Consider the following 17,554-nt stretch of genomic DNA (forward strand, 5'->3'; position numbering starts at 1 on the left):
TTACAGCTGAGCGTGCATTCGACTGTTTCGGCACAATTCAGAAAATTATACTGAGCAGTATTCTAGCTCATAGCCGCGACATGTTTTGTAATGTTCTGTTACGATAGTAGTTGTAGGTGCTTACAGTTATTGCAATCTGTTTTGTTCGTCACCATATATTGTTATTGACATAATAAACAAAATCAGATGTGAAATATCGAGTTGGATAAACATTTCTTTCTGGTTGTTCTTCAGCTATGTCTGTTGTAAGAAATATCACAACAAACGATATCTTACGCCCTGTGAGCATTATTGATAGCGCAGTAAGTTTGTGATATCGGTCGGTAGTGTAAGTATAGTAACTGTTGGGTCATGTGGCAGGTATTATTTTCGTCGTTTGGAGAATTATCTGGATGTATTGTAACTAGTGTCAAATTAGAAATCGTGCAAAGTCCACGCTTCTTTTCTTACTGAAATGCTCATTGACTACTCGTAAGGGAAAAGCAAAGGCGTTGTTGACGTTTGAACGAGAGGAGTTGAGTTGAAACCACGTCACACCCAGCGTTGTTGATCCGTTTAGTCCCTAAAATAGACCTTTCGGGAGTTAAACTTCTTTTCGGTTTCGTTATGGTGAATTGAAGGAAACTTCCTCCCAATTTTTTATCTATCCATTTTTTAGAGACTTTATTAGCATTAAGAACACGGAGAGTGCTTCATCTTCCCTGTCAACTTTCGTAACCATATGTAAACAAATGAATAAAGGCTGATAACGTAGCTCCATTTTCTGCCTTTAAAAGCACACACAACCCACAATTCCTCTATTCGCTCCGACGAAGGGCTAACGCTCGAAACGTCAGCTTTTGTAATTGTAACGGTGGCCAATTTACCATTTCAACTTTGTTCATATATTCAAATTACATATGTAAACAAAGTCAGCTTTTCGTGTTTGTTTCAAAGTCACTACGGTATCATCTAATACTCTGACAGGCTTGAAAACCAAATATCTGCTCAAAGAACAAAGCTCTCCGTGTGAGACTCTGAATAACAATCAAGCAAAACTTACGAAATGAAAAGCCCAACAGTAAACATTCCAAACACCTGTTATCAATTTTTTGATTGTATCTTATCTCTTTCTTGACATTACACGTTGAATAAGATGATGCTAACAAACTTCTCTTGCGGTGATTGTCATGACGTCAGTATCGTTAGTTCGTCTTTTTTTTAAATTTGTACTTTGCTTTGCCTCGTCATATGGTACTGAAGGTAAGGTTTAATTTTGTTTTATTTTTGTCCCTTTTCGAGTCGAATTTAAACTTCTTTAGTCTGTTACAACATTGGTTATAGATCTAAATGTTTTTTGCCAGTTTTTCCAATGTTGAATTCTACCCTGCTTCAGTCATAAGACATTTCAGCATGATTTTACCGATCAAATGCTTCTATTGTACATTACAATCAAGTTGTCTCCACAAACTTGATTTTTTCGTTTCAATGTCACTTTTTTTCAGTTTTCAAATGGATATGAACCATGACTGAGAAGATATTAAAAAAGATTTCATTTTTCAACTATAGAGCTCTCCAGCCATTTACCTTTTGTGCTCATTCATATTATTGTAGTAAATAGTTCACAAATAATATTAGAGAAAGAACCAGAATGATTTGGTTTTCTTTGTCACTAGGCCCGCCGTGAACCACAGAAAATGTCTAACCCCTTCTATATGCATTAGAGATGAATAAAATGTGGTTTCAAAAAGAATTCACGCAGAGAAAATTCTTGGACATCTTGAAATTAGTAAAAATCTCATCTAAGTGAAAAATCTGTAAACTTTACATAAATGCCATTCGTAGTGAAGGTACCAGGCGCTTTCGGGTCTCCAAATCACCGGATCATCCAAAAACTGCTTTAAAATAAGATAACTTCATCTGTTTTTATCATTTATACCTCTCTCACAGATTTTTGAGTTCGTCAAAGCTAATTGTAAGTTCGCAAGGATTATTAGAAAGTACAGTACTGTGCCACCTGTAAACTGTCTGGTTCATTGATTGAGAGATCGCAAAGCAATATCAAAGCAAACGAGATTTCCAAAACTACAATTGATTTCCAGGAAAAAAAATGGTTGATTATGGCTCGTATTTTCGTACCTTTCAGACATGTTTCTTTCACAAGACAATTCTTGATATGTGCATCATTTCGAAAGACTATTTTTTTTTCTTTAGAAGTGATTGTATAGTGGATTTTTAACTAAGGGCTCCGAGAGAGTGAAATCTTTCAGTTTTATGTCTGATATCAAAGGGGAAGATTCCAAAAAAAATTTTTTCAACTGTTTCATTGTAATCTATCAGACAATTGTCGTCATCTGCAATTCTCGCCGCCAGTAAAAGACAAAGCATTACAAGGTCACGTGATACATACTAGTGACGTGTCAGATCTGGAGATGTGTCAGTTTAAATGTTATCTGAAACCGAGCTGTATTTCGTTGAACCTGGGACCAAGAAAAGAAAACAACAAGAGAAGCTGTGAGCTCTGTGATGCTGGTGGACACAAAGAATCTGATGCATTAATTTTCCGTGAAGGATATCTTCATCTGGGGACGAATGTAAATATAACATAACATAACATTTATTCAGGAAGCTACAACGCAAATGTAAAAAAATTCATCCTGAAAAGGGAAAATCGTGAGGTTAGCCCTGTATAAAAACAATTTCCCTGACTAAAAACATACAAAAGATAAAATTTAATGGCTACAGATTCAATAAATATTCAATAAACATTCCAATAAATTTTGAGTCTACTCTTAAAAACAGACAATGATTCGGCGTGTACGATGTATCCTGGCAGGCTATTCCATTTCCCCACAATGCGAATAAAGAATGAATGTTTGTAACAATTACAAACCGCTCTTTTCAGGTAAAGTTTATAGTCGTGGTTAGCTCTTGCACGCTTATTGGCAAACACAAAGAAATCTGGGAAAGAGAGGTGATCAATACCAAAATACATCTTATAACATTGAACCAGGGATAGAAATTCTCTCCGCTTTTCTAGTGTTTGCCATTTTAGTAAGCTACAACGGTGTTCGTAATTCATTTCGCCTCGTTTCTGTCTTAAAGCTAGCCGTAAAGCTCTTCGTTGAACCGTTTCTAGAGCCGTAATTTCCTTAATCAAATACGGACTCCAAACAGGAGCCGCATACTCCAGTATGGGCCTGACCAGTGACTTATAGAGCTGCGAAAACAAGTACTGGTTATTAGTTCCGATGGACCGCTTTATGATACCTAGTACCATATTTGCCTTGTTTATCGTTGCAGATACATGCATGCCCCAGGACAGGTCAGAAGAGATGGTTACTCCGAGGTCCTTAGTGTTCTCTATCGACCCAAATTGGCCCCCCCCCCCCCCCCCCCACTCAGCGAGTAAATTGGTTTAGTTTTATCCTTTTTATGTGTAATACGCATGACCTCGCATATATCCGGATTGAAGTGCATCTGCCATTTATTTGCCCACGTGTTCAATCGATCTAGGTGACTCTGCAGAGCAGGGATATCAACATCCGGCGAACTGATTGTTGAATACTGATGTTGTTATAATTGTCTTGTTTTAATGCGAGGAGCTCATTGTTTCTTTCATCGCAGTTTCCCGTTATTTATTTCAGAATGTATGTTTGCAAGCGGAGTGCTTCTTAAATTCCACATGCCAGTCTGGATTTACTAAAAAGGGATACCGCTGTCTTTGTCCTGCAGGCTTCACAGGAGAATGGTGTAACATACGTATGTATCATCGATTTGCATTGATATTCCATTTTAGTATATTCTAAAACAGTGGATAGCGTTGAAGGCGCGCTCTGATTGGCGAGTCAAAGTCCGATTATTCTTTGCTATTTACCTCCGAGCAACTCGGGAAAAAATGGCGTCCCGGTTGGCATCCGTGACAAGCGAAGAAATCACTCAAATAAATTTTTAGTGGTGTATATTATCTCACCGTTTTAGTATATGCTAAAACAACCATTCATCGCAGCATTGGTAAATATCCACCACTAACTACCTACACTTCGGTAAAAAGTTGTTAACTATCAGGCTAATAGCGGTCTCTCAGCGTGAATTCCTTGAGTGCCGAGTTCCTAGAGCGCCAATTTTGTCCGCTCAGATCGAATTATTCTATCGAGTATTCGATCAAAAATAGGTCTCCTGAATGAGGCTGGGCAGTTCCTGTGTAACACCATGACACATGTATACACTTTTCATTCTTTCCAGTGATGAAAACAGTGATTCTTACTAGGTAAAGTAGCGTCTCGCTGGTAATATAGGCATGTCTGGATGCTTTACTACTTAAAATTATCGGAAGCAGAGGGTTACATGCAACTTAGCAAGCTTGTTTGGCTGCGCCCTTAATCTCATAAATACGGATAAATGATACAAATAAATAACACCGAAAACTAATACCGATAAATAACAGAGATAAATTAAGAAGAAATATATGATTATCACTAAAGTAAAGAGTGAAGAAGTCTAGAACACTTATTATTTTCTTCACCGTACAGTTTTGCCTTACCCCCGCTTAGATACTTATCTGAGATAGGGATTCACAGTTTCCCGCGATCCACGGTTAACAATATTGTATTGATTATCTTGTAACCTTTTTCTAGAGATAATAGAAGAAGAAAGACATATTCCAGATTTTGAGGATGATGAAGAAGGGGAGGATGATTATCACGGCGAGAATGTCGGTGCCAGCGGCAGCGGTGATGACTCTGTTCACAACAGAAGATACGATATTTGATGTGGCGTCATAAGTTTTTTAATTAATTTTTTAAACAATTTTTTAAATATAGACTAGTGAGCAGCACTTCTGCGAACAGTAGTTGTAAAACTTCTTTTATTTTCCAACGCGTTTCGTCTAAGTGTTGTAGACTTCTTCAGCGAGTTTTACAAGTATAACTAAACGCCTGTATTTATAAGCCAAAGTTATGGGGGCCGATGACCATGGAGGCTTGGCCGGACTTACGAACAGGAACAGGCATAGTTGTGAAAAAATTAAAACGTGTAAGGCAAGGTGAGAAAAATATTTTTGGGGCCTTGTGCATTTGCCAAGACTCGGCTGAGACACCCCTCCCTTCGTTTTGATAGTCTTCCCTACCCTACCCGTGCAATCTGAAGACACGTACGTACGTACGCTCGGTCAGTCACGTGACAACCAAACGAAAAGAGGTTGACCATATTCCATGGATATGGGGCTCTGCTCCACACGCGCGTGGGTGCCCCGCTATAAGATAAATACAGCGAGAGACAAACAAAATATTTGCGACTCATGAAGCCTTTAATAGTTTCTTCTTGTTTGTTTGGATACAAGCTTTACAGATACCAAAACAAGACCGAAGAATTTCAAAACTGCCTCAAAAGATAATAGCCTCAACTGGACGCCTCATCATCATCATCATCATCATCAGATGCATTGATATATTCGGCTTCTCCCACAGATTTATCCGACAAATTATTGCAATAGGACCGCCTGAAGGATCCTTTCGAAACATTTTCACGGAAAAGTCTTCCACCTGGAGTTTCCACATTTCCAACTTTTCGGTAACGAGCCACGATATATGTGCAGGTCTTGCCTCTCTGCTTGCCTGTATATTTTCCTATTCCGAGCTCTGTGGAGTCTTTCCAAACCAACTGGGAAAAGTGACCAAGGCCAGACTGAAAACGATGAACGTTGAAGTTGTATCTACATACTTCATCGTACCTACAGAACAAAGGAAACAAACAAACGAATAAACAAACAGACGGGCATGAACTCTAGAATCTAGTCTTGTCTAGATTCTAGACAAGGTCAAATCTTAGAGCAATCTTACTTAACGATGTAACCTATGTACTACCGAGAAATTCTATATTCTATATAAACCAGAAATGGCAACGCTCAACAAACGTAATGAACTCGTATCAACTTGCAGGCATAAGCGAAATTTTCTCCTTAGATTCAACCGCATCCTTAAGAACCAATCATAGTTTGAATTTTGTAACGATCATGCTGCCGATGTATATAAACTCAAGCGATGCTGCAGTGTATATGGAATTTAACTGATGAGTGGTCCAACTTCTTGTCGGTCTACGAAACAGACCTGTATTAAAGTCCATATGTAACTTTTATTGAGTAGAAAAACATTGTTATTACAACTCCATTACTGTCGAGCACTAGATAATTACTTTTTCCGAGAAACGGGGAGTGACACCCTCGGACTTACTTCTCCTTATAACTTTGTCTTCAGTTTGCGTTATAAGAGTTAGTAACTGATATACTGCTGTTACACTTACCAAGATTTTATAGCATCTTCGACAGACCTTCCTTCAGCTACTCTTGCAGTGGTACACCCTACTGCCAAATTTTCTCCTTGGCCCCGGCGGGAATTCTTGGGTGAGTGTTTCAATCCCATGTTTACACCAAACATCTGGAACAGTCTGTGGGCGTACTGATCAGCACCCTCACTCATCTCATTGTTAAGGGTCATTTCTGGGGCATCGTGAATTGCACGAAGACGGTTGTGTTGTTCTAGGGCTTCCCTCCTGTAATCTGAAGACGTAATTGATACCTGTCAATTTGACCTATCACGTGAACCTATTGTTAGTCCAAAAGGATTACGACGAAACGCCTTCTTTTGGAGACCGAATCGGGCAGACGCCCAGGATTTAAGGATTCAAATCAAAACCTCATCAACTTAGCAGAAATCAGGTCGAGATGCATCTGATTTGAATCAGGGGGCATTTTGGATGCAAAAGCCTTTCCAGGTAAATGAACGATTCTTCAGACCTACATGTAGCATTGCTTGTTACGACAATCTTGCACCATTTTAAGTTGTCAGCTATCTGTGGTTTGTTTTTTTTGATGAGCTAATCCCTACAAAATCTCGTGAAGATCATGAAGGTTGTCTTCAAGTTATTGAAACACCCGTTGCCTTTGTTCCCAAAGGTGCTACTAAAGTTACTCTCGAAAGATGCTGGAAGAGACAAAGAATGCCGTAATTTTAATTCAATTTTTCTAGTTACGATTTTAATTTTGTCTCATTTAACCTGTCAAGTATACGTTGCACTGACCTGCTGTGACTACATAACCCAAAGCCAGTAATATCAAAGCACTGAAAGATTTCATCTCCGCTTTGTGCAAAAATCTCTGTAACAAAAAACAAAGAAACAAACAAGGAAATAAAAAAGGAAATAAAACAAAACAAAACAAATCACAGACCATGATAATTTTTCACATATCGATAGTTTCGTGATGTTAAATTGTCCTGAATTGAAACTCTGGAGCTACAGCTTTAATCTTTAACTGTAGATCCATGTTCTTGCCTTGGCCAGTTGAATTAGTCATTGCAAGTTATAAAAACGTTTGACTCATTTAATCAAAGGAGAGCTTTTTTCAAATTTATGTTACGCAAGTGTTTCTAGACATTCTAGTAGGTCAAATTTAGATCACCAAAAGACTAGGTAATCCGCCAAAATCATGGTCAATTATTAGAAGTTTGATAAAAACTTTGTAAAGCTTGCTACCGACGATTGATCAAGTTCAAAAAGGCCTCTGATCATCTTGGAGAGCTCAAAGATGTATTGAAGAGAATCTTCAAGGATCGCGAACTTCCCAGAACGAAGCGTTCATTGAACGTTGAGAGCGACGGTGGAGAAGGCGAGGGAGACTATGATGGAACGGACCTTAATCGAAGCATCCAATCTTTTGAGGAAAGAGAATAAAAGATGGAAACTGCTCTATCGAAAAAGTAAATCACACTGTAGGCAAATTTCGAAAACAAATTCAGTAAACTTAATCATGGTGATCGGTTATTCCGATTTTGTAGAGCCCTTTGAAAGCAGATTCTGTAGTTAAAGTTAGTCTACACGAAAATCTTACTCACTGATACCAGTCGATCTCTCTCTTCCAGAGTCCGTCGGTTTATACTAAAACTTTGTTCACTCTCGTGGCATTTAATCCCTTAACTGGGTTCATCAGTCAACAAGATTTGTTCTTAAATAACAGTGCGAGTATTTCATTAACTCTCATGTAATTTTTTCACGGTTGTCAAGTCTGTGTAAAATATCGATAAGTTTAATTAGCTTTTCTGTTTTTGTTTGTTCTACTTATAATTACAAATATTTCATTTACCGTAGAATATAATACACATGCTTTAAAACAAAGAAAACCAATAAGAATTACCTTAAACAAGATGATTAAGTATTGATAAACATCGTAAAAATAACAACTTCCGCCAGTAACTCGTACAACAAAACAGGAACAAAGATGTATACTTATTTCAAACTTCAATCTGTCGACCTTGTTTGTCAGCTTTGCTTGTTATCCTCAGAAATCTTCGTTGAAAACAAGGTGTGTAATTCTACACCTCTGAATTCATTAAATGACAGCTCATTTTTTACGGTTGTTCGTTTTCCTATTTGCAAATGTAAATTGTAATTAGTTAAATAAGAGTTTCAATTTTCATTTCAAAAGATGCAATTTCACGCTTATGAATTATTAAATGACGATTATTTCATTTTCTGAGCAATTTCCTACTTTTCGTTGTAAGGGTTTTTCCCCAGAGGAATCATAAAATTAACTGATATTTTGCACTTAACCACGTTACGTGACAATAGAAAACGAGGGCGAAATAAGAATTGGCTTCAGAGGGAAGTACCTTGACATACATACATACGTTTATTGCAACTCCCAAGCTGGGTTTTTCAGTTACAAAACCTACATTAAATTATTGTAATGTTATAGTAACATTTATTTAGTAACATTATATATATAACAAGTTAAAAGGCCTCGAGCCAACAGTGACGCAGCGCCAGAAGGATCCAAAAGGATTCACAGTCCAAACCTCGATAAATGGTAGGAGAAGTAGTGTGGCACACGAGGACGGAGAACTTCGAGCAAAGGAAGACATATACTCAGTAAAAATTCTAAAAAGTTTAATAAAAAACTTTTCGGTCCGAGACCTTCATCAGTTGTAATACAATGACTTAAAAATTCCTTAAATAGATTTATATAGGGCGTGGTAACACATATAAACAAATACAGTAATTACTATATATGTATATATATAAGTAAATCTAAAGCTAGTACAATATAAATACAAAAGGCCAGTACACGTTAAAAACACTAGTGAACTAATACAAAAATTACACAAGAAAAGAAGATAGAAACGATTAATCTTTGCGCAACATTTCCACTAAGGAGCGCATTCAGTAGGCGGAGCTTGAAGGCGTTTACATTCTCAGCTGCTTTTAAGTCCTTTGGGAGGTTATTCCACGCTACGTGAATGCACGTTGCCCAGAGGACAGGCGGCATCGTGGGATGTGGAGCAGATTACATGATCTTGTTACCCTTCTGTGAATACGAGATCGTGGGACAAACCATCCTCGGAGGCCTAGGGGCTGTGGCTCGATTTCAAGTTAGGGCATGAAGAGCTCTTCGTGCCCTAACTTGAAATCGACCCACAGCCCCTGGGTCTCCGAGGATGGGGACAAACGTGTCAGTCAGTCAATCTAAGACTTTCTTGTTAAGTCGAGAGAATCGTGCAAATGTATGGGGTGTGCTTGCCAAAAAATTAACCATCTTTCTTATCCTATGGAAGTTTTTGTTGTCTTTCGGTAAAAGACTGGGAAAAAAGCTGTGATTCACACTCCACCCATTCGTTCCCAGTTGGTCTCAAGTCTTCAAAATTTCTCAGTGCGACGCATGTTCAGTGAACACGTGCAAAGTGGAAGCGAAAAATGGCTGACGCTGCCAAGGTATACCAATTGTAAAGTATTTTTACTAGTAAATCGGGTGGATTTTTTTGCGAAAAACTGTCTGATGCAAATGTTAACTGTCTTGCAGGCAGCCGAGCTGAAAGACAAGGGTAATAAATTTCTCCAAGCTGGAGATTTCACCAAAGCGATCGAGTGCTACACCGAGGCGATTCTACTTGACCCGTCAAATCATGTGTTCTACAGCAATCGATCGGCTGCCTACGCTAAGGATCAAAAGTATGAACAAGCCTTGAGCGACGCAGAAAAGTGTGTGGAACTGAAACCGGATTGGGGAAAGGTTACAAATAATCTCGATTTGTTGTATAGTTACTTATTAAGTTATGGTAGTATCGTGAGCATGTACAAGTTAATTGTTGTTCACACCGGCATTTGTACCACAGTAAAATTTTAACTGTTGTTTTACTCAACTAATTTTTTTGTTTTGCAACTTTAGATTACCTGTGCCGAGGCGATTCTTTGTAACGTTACCTCCACTTTGCTTTTCCCATGGCGTTTATTAGTTCTGTATTGCTACAGACACATCGTCTCATTTGTTCTTGCTGATTATAGAAAGTACAATAAAATGTTAACCACCCGATAGATACGCTATTTAGACTCATATGTGACAGGCTTGGTGCTTTTTACAATATTCTGTTTTTTTCTTTTAGGGTTACTCTAGGCTTGGTGCAGCTTATTCCTTTCTGAAACGTTATGATGAGGCAGAAAAGGCATACACCAAAGGACTTCAGCTGGACCCCGAAAATGCACAACTGAAAAGTAGTTTAGAGGAAGCCAGGGCTATGGCACAGCGTAAGTATTATATAAACGTTCTGATTATGAGTGTTTTTTTTTTTTGCTTTCAGTTTCCATATTTTTTCTCTTTTTGCGCTGTTAACCCTTAACTCTCATGAGTGACCAAGACAGAATTTCTCCTTACAATATCAATACAATATCTAGCAGACAAGTGATAAGAATAAAGAAAAATATCAATGATAGGGATTATAAGTTGATCCAATGCTAAATTCTTTAAACTAACATCTTTAGAATTTTGCAGTAGACTGCAAGGGGAATTTTGGGGAAGTGAAAAGGTTAATTTTAGATCTTGACATGAGACTTGAATATGCATCTGGTGATTGCTTGTTTGCAATTCTTCCGCACAATAACACCACTTATTACATCACTTGCAGCACCCTTGGGCAAGATGAAATGAATCTTGTGTTCTGATAGGTTACCAGAGTGGGCAAGATGGGCCCATCTTGCCCGCTCAAGACTGTCCGCATTGATCTCGCGTTTGAAAAAATTGGATCAGAAATAATTTCAAGATTCTTGGACAATTTCGGCTATGGAAACAGAAAAGTGGCAGAAGATAAAAAAAAAAAAGGAAACATAAACGACTCTTGTGAGTTTGGTGTGCTACAAACACAGTTGGCTTTCTTTCCCGCTTCTCGAAGTAAACAAGTTATTCTTAATTCTTAACCCATTAATGGCCACAGCGTTTGTGAAAAACTGTGTTTTGAAGCTATTCAAGCAGATTTCGGGTCACTGTTGTGGTTTTAAAAGCTTAAACTTACCACAAACCCATTGACAGCTTGTACACTTGACGGCCTTTCGATCCAAATGCAAAATGGCGGCCTGAAAATCTCGGGCATGCGCAGAAAGCAAAATTTCGAGTTTTTGGGTTGAAAAGTAATGCCCCACTTACGTCTTTTACTTTTCTCTCTTTCTCCTGCCCCTTTTATTCCCCACTCTTTGCCTGAAGTTTCTCCTCACTTGCTGGAAATTTAGTAGGCTTCATTTTGGTGTAGAGATTTTTTAGGAAACTACTCATTATTTTCAAACCACATGCTCAGAAAGGTAGGTGGGTAATGGAACAAGATTTTCATGCAGATTTTCAGGTCAAAGTTACATGGTTTTTCGGCTATTTCTCCAATCTCCTTCACTTAATTGCACTCATTCTGGTATGGTTTGTAAGATATTTTCAACCTGTTCAAGTGTGTGCTCAAAGTCGTGCTCCAGGGTTAAAAGTGATGACGTCACAAGGCGTAGAAAGGGTGTGGGTCCACATGGGCGCATACGGGCGCACTGGACGTCAATAGGCTAATAAAGGAAAATCTTTTTGCAATGTAATAAATCTTTTATTAACCAAGCTTGTTTGGTCAATACTCTTACTTTGTCTCGGACCATAAAAATGCATAAAAAGGAACTTGGCCAATATCCAGCCATCTTGACCTGACACTTGGTTAATGACGCATGTATCTTCTAGCTGGTATGTGTTTGTGATACAGGGTTTTCATCAATGAATGTGGTAAGCTCTGTCAATAAGTTTAAAAGTGGAGGAAAATAAGAAATAGTTTGTGAGCACATTATAATGGATGCCATTGTCTAATCCACTGGATAGCAATTTATCCATTGTATAGTGCTATCATCCCTTTGAACAACTGGACCCAGACATTTTGTTAGTTTTCATCATCTGACCATCATTATTTGTTAATACAATTTATAGGCAATAATCCAATGATGAATCCATTCGCAATACCTGACTTGTATGTTCGTCTTGCGACTAATCCCAAAACCAAAGCTTTCCTGGATCAGCCTGACTACAGAACTATTATTGAGGTTCTTAGGCAAAACCCTCAGATGCTTGGAACGTAAGTTGTTGTATTTTGATCCATATCTAAACAAATCGCATGATTTTAAGTTTGTACAGAAAAATACAGTGTGTTTCCATTATTTGGGTATTTTGACCTTTCTCATTGATCAAAAACAGATGCTACTGGGTGATTACCTTCTACCTGTTTTGTTTTATTCAAAGTGTACCATTTTTCAAGTGATGTAGCTTCTACAAAATAAAAGAAAAGATAAAACATATAAATATAAAATTTCCATTCTGTTTGATACCAATCATTTTTTATTTATTTTGGAATATCAATTTTCAATAGATATCTTCAGGACCCCAGAATCATGCAAACAGTAGCCATATTGCTTGGGATTGAATCTGAAGTGGCAGACAGTGAAGGTATTCAGTGTTTTAAATGAAATCTGTTCTTTAATTAAGAGAGCTTTCAAGTTAAATGAAAAGGGATTTTGATTACCCTTAAAATTTATTTACATTTTCTTGAGATGTTTTAAAATTAATTTTGTTATGTGACATTTAAAGAGCCTGTGCCACCCCCATCGTCATCAGAAGAAAAACCAGCTAGTGAACCCATGGAAACAGATAAACCAGAACCTGAACCAGAAATTGATATTTCAGTCAAAAAGGTTGGTATACATTTGAAGAATGGTTGTAGTTCAAATATTTTTTTTCCATCCTCCTCAAATTTTGTCCTCTTTAATGGCTACTAGTATTTGGGCTAAAGGCGTTTTAGACTTCATCCAACTATTGTTTTTTTTTGGCAGTCTTTGGAGGAGAAGGAGTTGGGAAATGCTGCATACAAACGAAAAGACTTTGAAACAGCTCTGGATCATTATGGAAAAGCTATAAAACTTGATCCCAAAAATATGAGCTTTCTCACCAACAGGGCAGGTTTGTTTGAGAGCTGGGAATCCTGGATTTAAGAGCTTGTGATTGATTGATACTGATTGGCAAAATATTCATTTCTTTCAGCGGTCTATTTTGAACAAGGGAGGTATGATGAGTGCATTGAACAATGTCACAAGGCAATCGAAGTGGGAAGGGATGGAAAAGTGGACTATAAGTTGATAGCTAAGTAAGTAAAAACGTTTCTTAGGAGTGTTAGTGTTTTGTTGGTGTAACTTATTAAGGATTCAGAGTTTCTTATATTATTCTTTTGTATACCTTGTTAGAAATTCTTTGTATATACATGGACCTAAAGCATGATTCTTTTTTGTCAAGCCAGTTTTGCTGACAAAATAAATTATGGCATTTGAGAATTTTCAGTCTTGGCATGACTAACACTAACACTTCGCACCGCCTCCCAGTTAGCTCAATGGATAGAGCGCTGGACTGTTGTGCGGGAGGTCGAGGGTTCGAGCCCCGGCCGGACCAACACTCAGGGTCTTAAAATAATTGAGAAGAATTTGCTACCTTTCTATAACATCAAGAAATGGTTAGATATTCTAGTCTTCTCGGATAGGGACGAATAAATGGAGGTCCCGTCTCCTGCGGGGTTGGGGTAGGAGACGTTAATTTCCCACACACGAGATTACTGTGTGATGGATGTCCTCCCCTGGGGTGGGATTGGTGGGATATAGGGCGCACTTAATTTGGAGCCTCGCTCTGTTGTGCGACCCTCACCACACTCTGGTGAAAGTGATTAAATAAACACTATTTACTGAGGCCATTATCTCTCTTTTGATGATGAACCTCTCCAGGCCACAATAGAATTGTTTTGTTGTGCTTTTCAGAGCTTTTGCCCGGATAGGAAATGCTTATTCCAAGCAAAAAAAACTGAAAGAGGCTATTGAAGCTTACAACAAGTCTTTAATTGAGCACAGGTCTGCTGATGTTTTAAAGAAGGTCCAGGAGGTAATGTGGTGCCACACACAGGGTTTGTTCTGGATAATCTATGCAAAACCTGGAAAGTGCTGGAATTTAATTGTTCTTGTCTGGAAAGTCATAGGAAATGAGAGAAAAAATTTTTTGCCAATGAACGTAAGCAGCGCATGTAGGGTCTGAATATCATATTTGAGGCCTTTAAACTCATGGAATGTGGATGCGAGGCAAGGGAAGTGATGGGAAAACTTAACAACAATACTTAAGATAACAAAAAGGAAAAAATTTCTTCAATACATGATCATTGTCATATGATTTTGGAATCAGCTTTTAAAAGGCTACTGAGAACACTGAAACTTTAGGTGTAGAAACAAACACCACAGAGAGTCATGGGATTGAATGATATGGGTGGAGTTTGTACCCTCTGCACAATATCAAATTTAAGTGAGAGAAAATGGTTTGATTTTACAGGCAGAGAAGGCAATGAAGGAGCAGGAGAGACTAGCATACATTGATCCACAGAAAGCTGAGGAAGAGAAAGAGAAAGGAAATGTGTTATTTAAAAAAGGTAGGGTTATGGGACCTTTGTTTGAAAACCAGTTTGATGTATGTGAATATCTTTGTCTACATTTATACCTTTTTTTTTTTTTTTTTCAAGAGCTTGTTGTTTCTAGAGTTTTACTTGTTTTTTGACTTGTATTTTGTTTGGCATTTCCTTTAAAGGGGATTTTCCTGAGGCACTGAAAAATTACAAAGAGGCCATCAAAAGAGACCCAAACAATGCAAAACTCTACAGTAACAGAGCAGCCTGTTATCAGAAATTGGCTGCTTTCAACTTAGCTTTGGAGGTGTGTTTCATAGAGATTTCATTACTTTGATTGTTATGATTTGATGTGGAATTGGCAAGGTGAAAGTGAAAGAGGGGAAGAGTAAATCGGAGGAATTCACCCGCTTTTGAACCCCCTAATCTTTCCCTATTGATAATAACCTTCTAAACCCCAACAGTGATCAGCTTCTAATTTCTACTCACAGTAATACTGCTAAATTACTCAGTAAGATCATAAGAGTATAGGTCTGATTGTTTCACAAATTCTCCTTGTTAGCACCAATGGAAACATATAGAGTAGAGTTTGGAAAATATGGAGACTGATGTTAGGGTTAATAAATGTTTGCAAGGTGTCAACCCTAACTTGCCTTCCCCACTAAGATTTACAAGCAAATTTAACTTTGTTTTCTTTGTTTACCTCTTAATTGTCTCGTACATTGCCCTCATTTTGTACTTTCATTTTAGGACTGTGATATGTGCATCAAGTTGGATCCTTCATTTGGTAAGTGGTACAAACTCAAGGCTCCTTCATGGTTGATATTGGTTTTGTCTCGTAGAATTATTTCATTTTTCCACACCACACTTTCATCAGACTAAACAACAAAGGAGACTTGAAAAATGTCATAGTCTGTGGTACTTTTTATGGTGGATACTTCTAGAATAAACCATCAGTTGTCTCATTCTCTCTGTTGGGATCATCTGTTTACAGTTAAAGGATACACAAGAAAAGGAGGTGTTCTTTATGCACTGAAGAGATTCAGAGATGCACAGAAAACCTATGAGAAAGCTTTGGAATTGGATCCTGGCAATAAGGTTATAGATAATTAGTAAATATAAAGATCTGCTTACACCAGTCATTAGTGTGGAAAAGCGAAAAAATGGTTGGAAGAAAAATAAGTGTCTCACTTTCTGGTGTTTTGCTGTTGCAGCCTACAGTCTGATTGCTGTTTTCTTCTCCACAGTATGGTGTGCTACAAATAATTCAATTGTTTTAGGTTTTTTTTAAGGCAGTAATATTGTGTTTGCTCACATCCTTATGGTACAATTCTTGTTGTATGGGTTTCCAGGAAGCAACTGAAGGCATAAGAGCATGTAATTTAGCAGTGATGCAACAGCCTACAGACCCAGAGGAAATAAGACAGCGAGCTAATAATGATCCTGAAATACAGGTACAGTGATGCTAAAGTTTTAAGTTAATGAGATTGATCTTAACACAAAAGGAGGGTGATCGTCCTCTATAGGGATTACTTTTCACAATTGTCTTTTATCAAGTAACATCTGTAGAGAGCATAATATTTTTGGGCTGATTGAACTTGGCTTGTCAGTGGCCTGTGAGCAGACTCATGTCATGAAGTACATGCTTTCCTCTACCCACTGGAAAATTAATTTGTTTCGGGCAGAGGTTGGCTCGGGCTAGGGGTTCTGGCTCAGTTGCCTGAGTGAGAGAAACTTATCCCTTAAAAACTTATTGATTTTATAACACAGTCTTTTTAAATCTTACAAGAGATGAAAGAGTTAGTTAGGTTGATAAGTTCACAATTTACTTGTTGTTTTTTGTGTAGGAAATTCTCACTGATCCAGCCATGAAAATTATACTCGATCAAATGCAGGAGGATCCCAAAGCTGCCCAAGAGTATGTATTTGCTTTTTAATACTGGATGCCATATTGTCATCCATTACCTTTTTACTCCTAGAAGCGATTAACATGCAAATCTTTGCTGGTCTTAGAGCAGTAAAATTAATTGAAGGGCTTTTTATTTGTATTCTCGGTAGGCATCTCAAGAATCCAGAGATCCGCAGCCGAATACAGAGGCTGTATGAAGCAGGAATCCTGAAGATTCGCTGATTAGTCTTTGTCATTCCAGTGATTATGTGATTAAAAGGGGAAGACCTGGCAAGGATTGATCCAGGACTAAGACTGCATCTTTAACCCTTGTTTGTCACATTCTGAATCAAAGGATCTTCCCTTAAGAATGCTGCCATAAAATTACAATTATTATTAAAGTCTGACCTTGGGTAACAAAAGTAGTCTGTTAATGATCTTGATTGATTTATATCATTGATCTGTTCCTGTTTTATTCTATTTACTAGAAAATGTTTGTGGCTTGATTTGAATGAGGCTTGGAAAATTTTGGGGTTATTCTTTTAGAGAAATAGGCGACCTGTAGCAAGACATGATTTTGTTCCTCAGTGCCATCAAAGGAAAATGAAAAAAGAGTAACCAACACCCAACAGGCATTAACTGATTAAAACCAGATAGTAAAGCTAAACTACAGTTGCACTTTTTGAAAAAAAAAACAAAACGTACAAACAAACAAAACAAAAAAATTGTATTTTATTTGTTGATGGAACCACAGTTGCCAAAGTCGTGTATTGTTGATCACTTTGCTTGCTAAGAAAAACAGATTTGTTTGTAGTGTTTTCATCTGTAGTAGTAGTAGTAGTAGTAGTAGTAGTAGAGTGGTGCACATTAAAGGTATTTTACAAGGAACATTATGTTGTCTTGAAAAAAATTACCTCGACAAATTACC

At 37.7% G+C, this 17,554-nt stretch overlaps 3 protein-coding genes across 4 annotated transcripts; 2 read left to right on the top strand and 1 right to left on the bottom strand.

Annotated features, from left to right (window-relative positions):
* Positions 1–1,127: 1,127 nt before the first annotated feature.
* On the top strand, positions 1,128–5,275 carry LOC148727716 (uncharacterized). The gene is made up of 4 exons (XM_088726014.1): positions 1,128–1,242; positions 2,320–2,573; positions 3,627–3,741; positions 4,617–5,275. The coding sequence occupies exons 1-4, from the start codon at positions 1,170–1,172 to the stop codon at positions 4,748–4,750; spliced, it is 576 nt and encodes a 191-aa protein (XP_088582140.1). The 5' UTR covers positions 1,128–1,169; the 3' UTR covers positions 4,751–5,275.
* LOC111327318 (Golgi-associated plant pathogenesis-related protein 1) lies at positions 5,267–8,020 on the bottom strand. Of its 2 annotated transcripts, none has more exons than XM_022931474.2 (4): positions 7,869–8,020; positions 7,057–7,132; positions 6,280–6,535; positions 5,267–5,710 (listed from the first exon to the last, which is right to left on the bottom strand). In XM_022931474.2, exons 2-4 carry the CDS (start codon positions 7,109–7,111, stop codon positions 5,380–5,382), a joined length of 642 nt encoding a protein of 213 aa, XP_022787209.2. In that variant the 5' UTR covers positions 7,112–7,132; positions 7,869–8,020; the 3' UTR covers positions 5,267–5,379. The 2 variants fall into 2 exon arrangements, with proteins under 2 accessions (XP_022787209.2, XP_088582139.1); XM_088726013.1 differs by having other exon boundaries at positions 7,865–7,948.
* A 1,581-nt stretch (positions 8,021–9,601) lies between these two features.
* LOC111327293 (stress-induced-phosphoprotein 1) lies at positions 9,602–17,514 on the top strand. The gene is made up of 16 exons (XM_022931437.2): positions 9,602–9,741; positions 9,830–10,039; positions 10,410–10,551; positions 12,245–12,389; positions 12,681–12,757; positions 12,899–13,002; positions 13,141–13,267; positions 13,349–13,451; positions 14,110–14,230; positions 14,669–14,765; positions 14,921–15,045; positions 15,489–15,525; positions 15,733–15,836; positions 16,091–16,192; positions 16,586–16,656; positions 16,797–17,514. The coding sequence occupies exons 1-16, from the start codon at positions 9,724–9,726 to the stop codon at positions 16,867–16,869; spliced, it is 1,656 nt and encodes a 551-aa protein (XP_022787172.2). The 5' UTR covers positions 9,602–9,723; the 3' UTR covers positions 16,870–17,514.
* The last annotated feature ends 40 nt before the right edge of the window (positions 17,515–17,554 follow it).

Source organism: Stylophora pistillata, chromosome 6 (genome assembly GCF_964205215.1).
Source record: "Stylophora pistillata chromosome 6, jaStyPist1.2, whole genome shotgun sequence".
NCBI classification, from domain to species: Eukaryota; Metazoa; Cnidaria; class Anthozoa; order Scleractinia; family Pocilloporidae; genus Stylophora; species Stylophora pistillata.

Excerpts from the sequence above, each read along its gene's own strand:
- LOC148727716 (XM_088726014.1), top strand. The coding sequence starts at position 1,170 with ATGACGTCAGTATCGTTAGTTCGTCTTTTTTTTAAATTTGTACTTTGC. Across the intron at positions 1,243-2,319 it reads CTCGTCATATGGTACTGAAG|ACAATTGTCGTCATCTGCAA; the intron begins GTAAGGTTTAAT and ends GTAATCTATCAG. Across the intron at positions 3,742-4,616 it reads AGGAGAATGGTGTAACATAC|AGATAATAGAAGAAGAAAGA; the intron begins GTATGTATCATC and ends ACCTTTTTCTAG.
- LOC111327318 (XM_022931474.2), bottom strand. The coding sequence starts at position 7,111 with ATGAAATCTTTCAGTGCTTTGATATTACTGGCTTTGGGTTATGTAGTC. Across the intron at positions 6,536-7,056 it reads GGGTTATGTAGTCACAGCAG|ATTACAGGAGGGAAGCCCTA; the intron begins GTCAGTGCAACG and ends TTACGTCTTCAG. Across the intron at positions 5,711-6,279 it reads GAAGATGCTATAAAATCTTG|GTACGATGAAGTATGTAGAT; the intron begins GTAAGTGTAACA and ends TTTGTTCTGTAG.
- LOC111327293 (XM_022931437.2), top strand. Across the intron at positions 10,040-10,409 it reads TGAAACCGGATTGGGGAAAG|GGTTACTCTAGGCTTGGTGC; the intron begins GTTACAAATAAT and ends TTTTTCTTTTAG. Across the intron at positions 16,193-16,585 it reads ATAATGATCCTGAAATACAG|GAAATTCTCACTGATCCAGC; the intron begins GTACAGTGATGC and ends TTTTTTGTGTAG.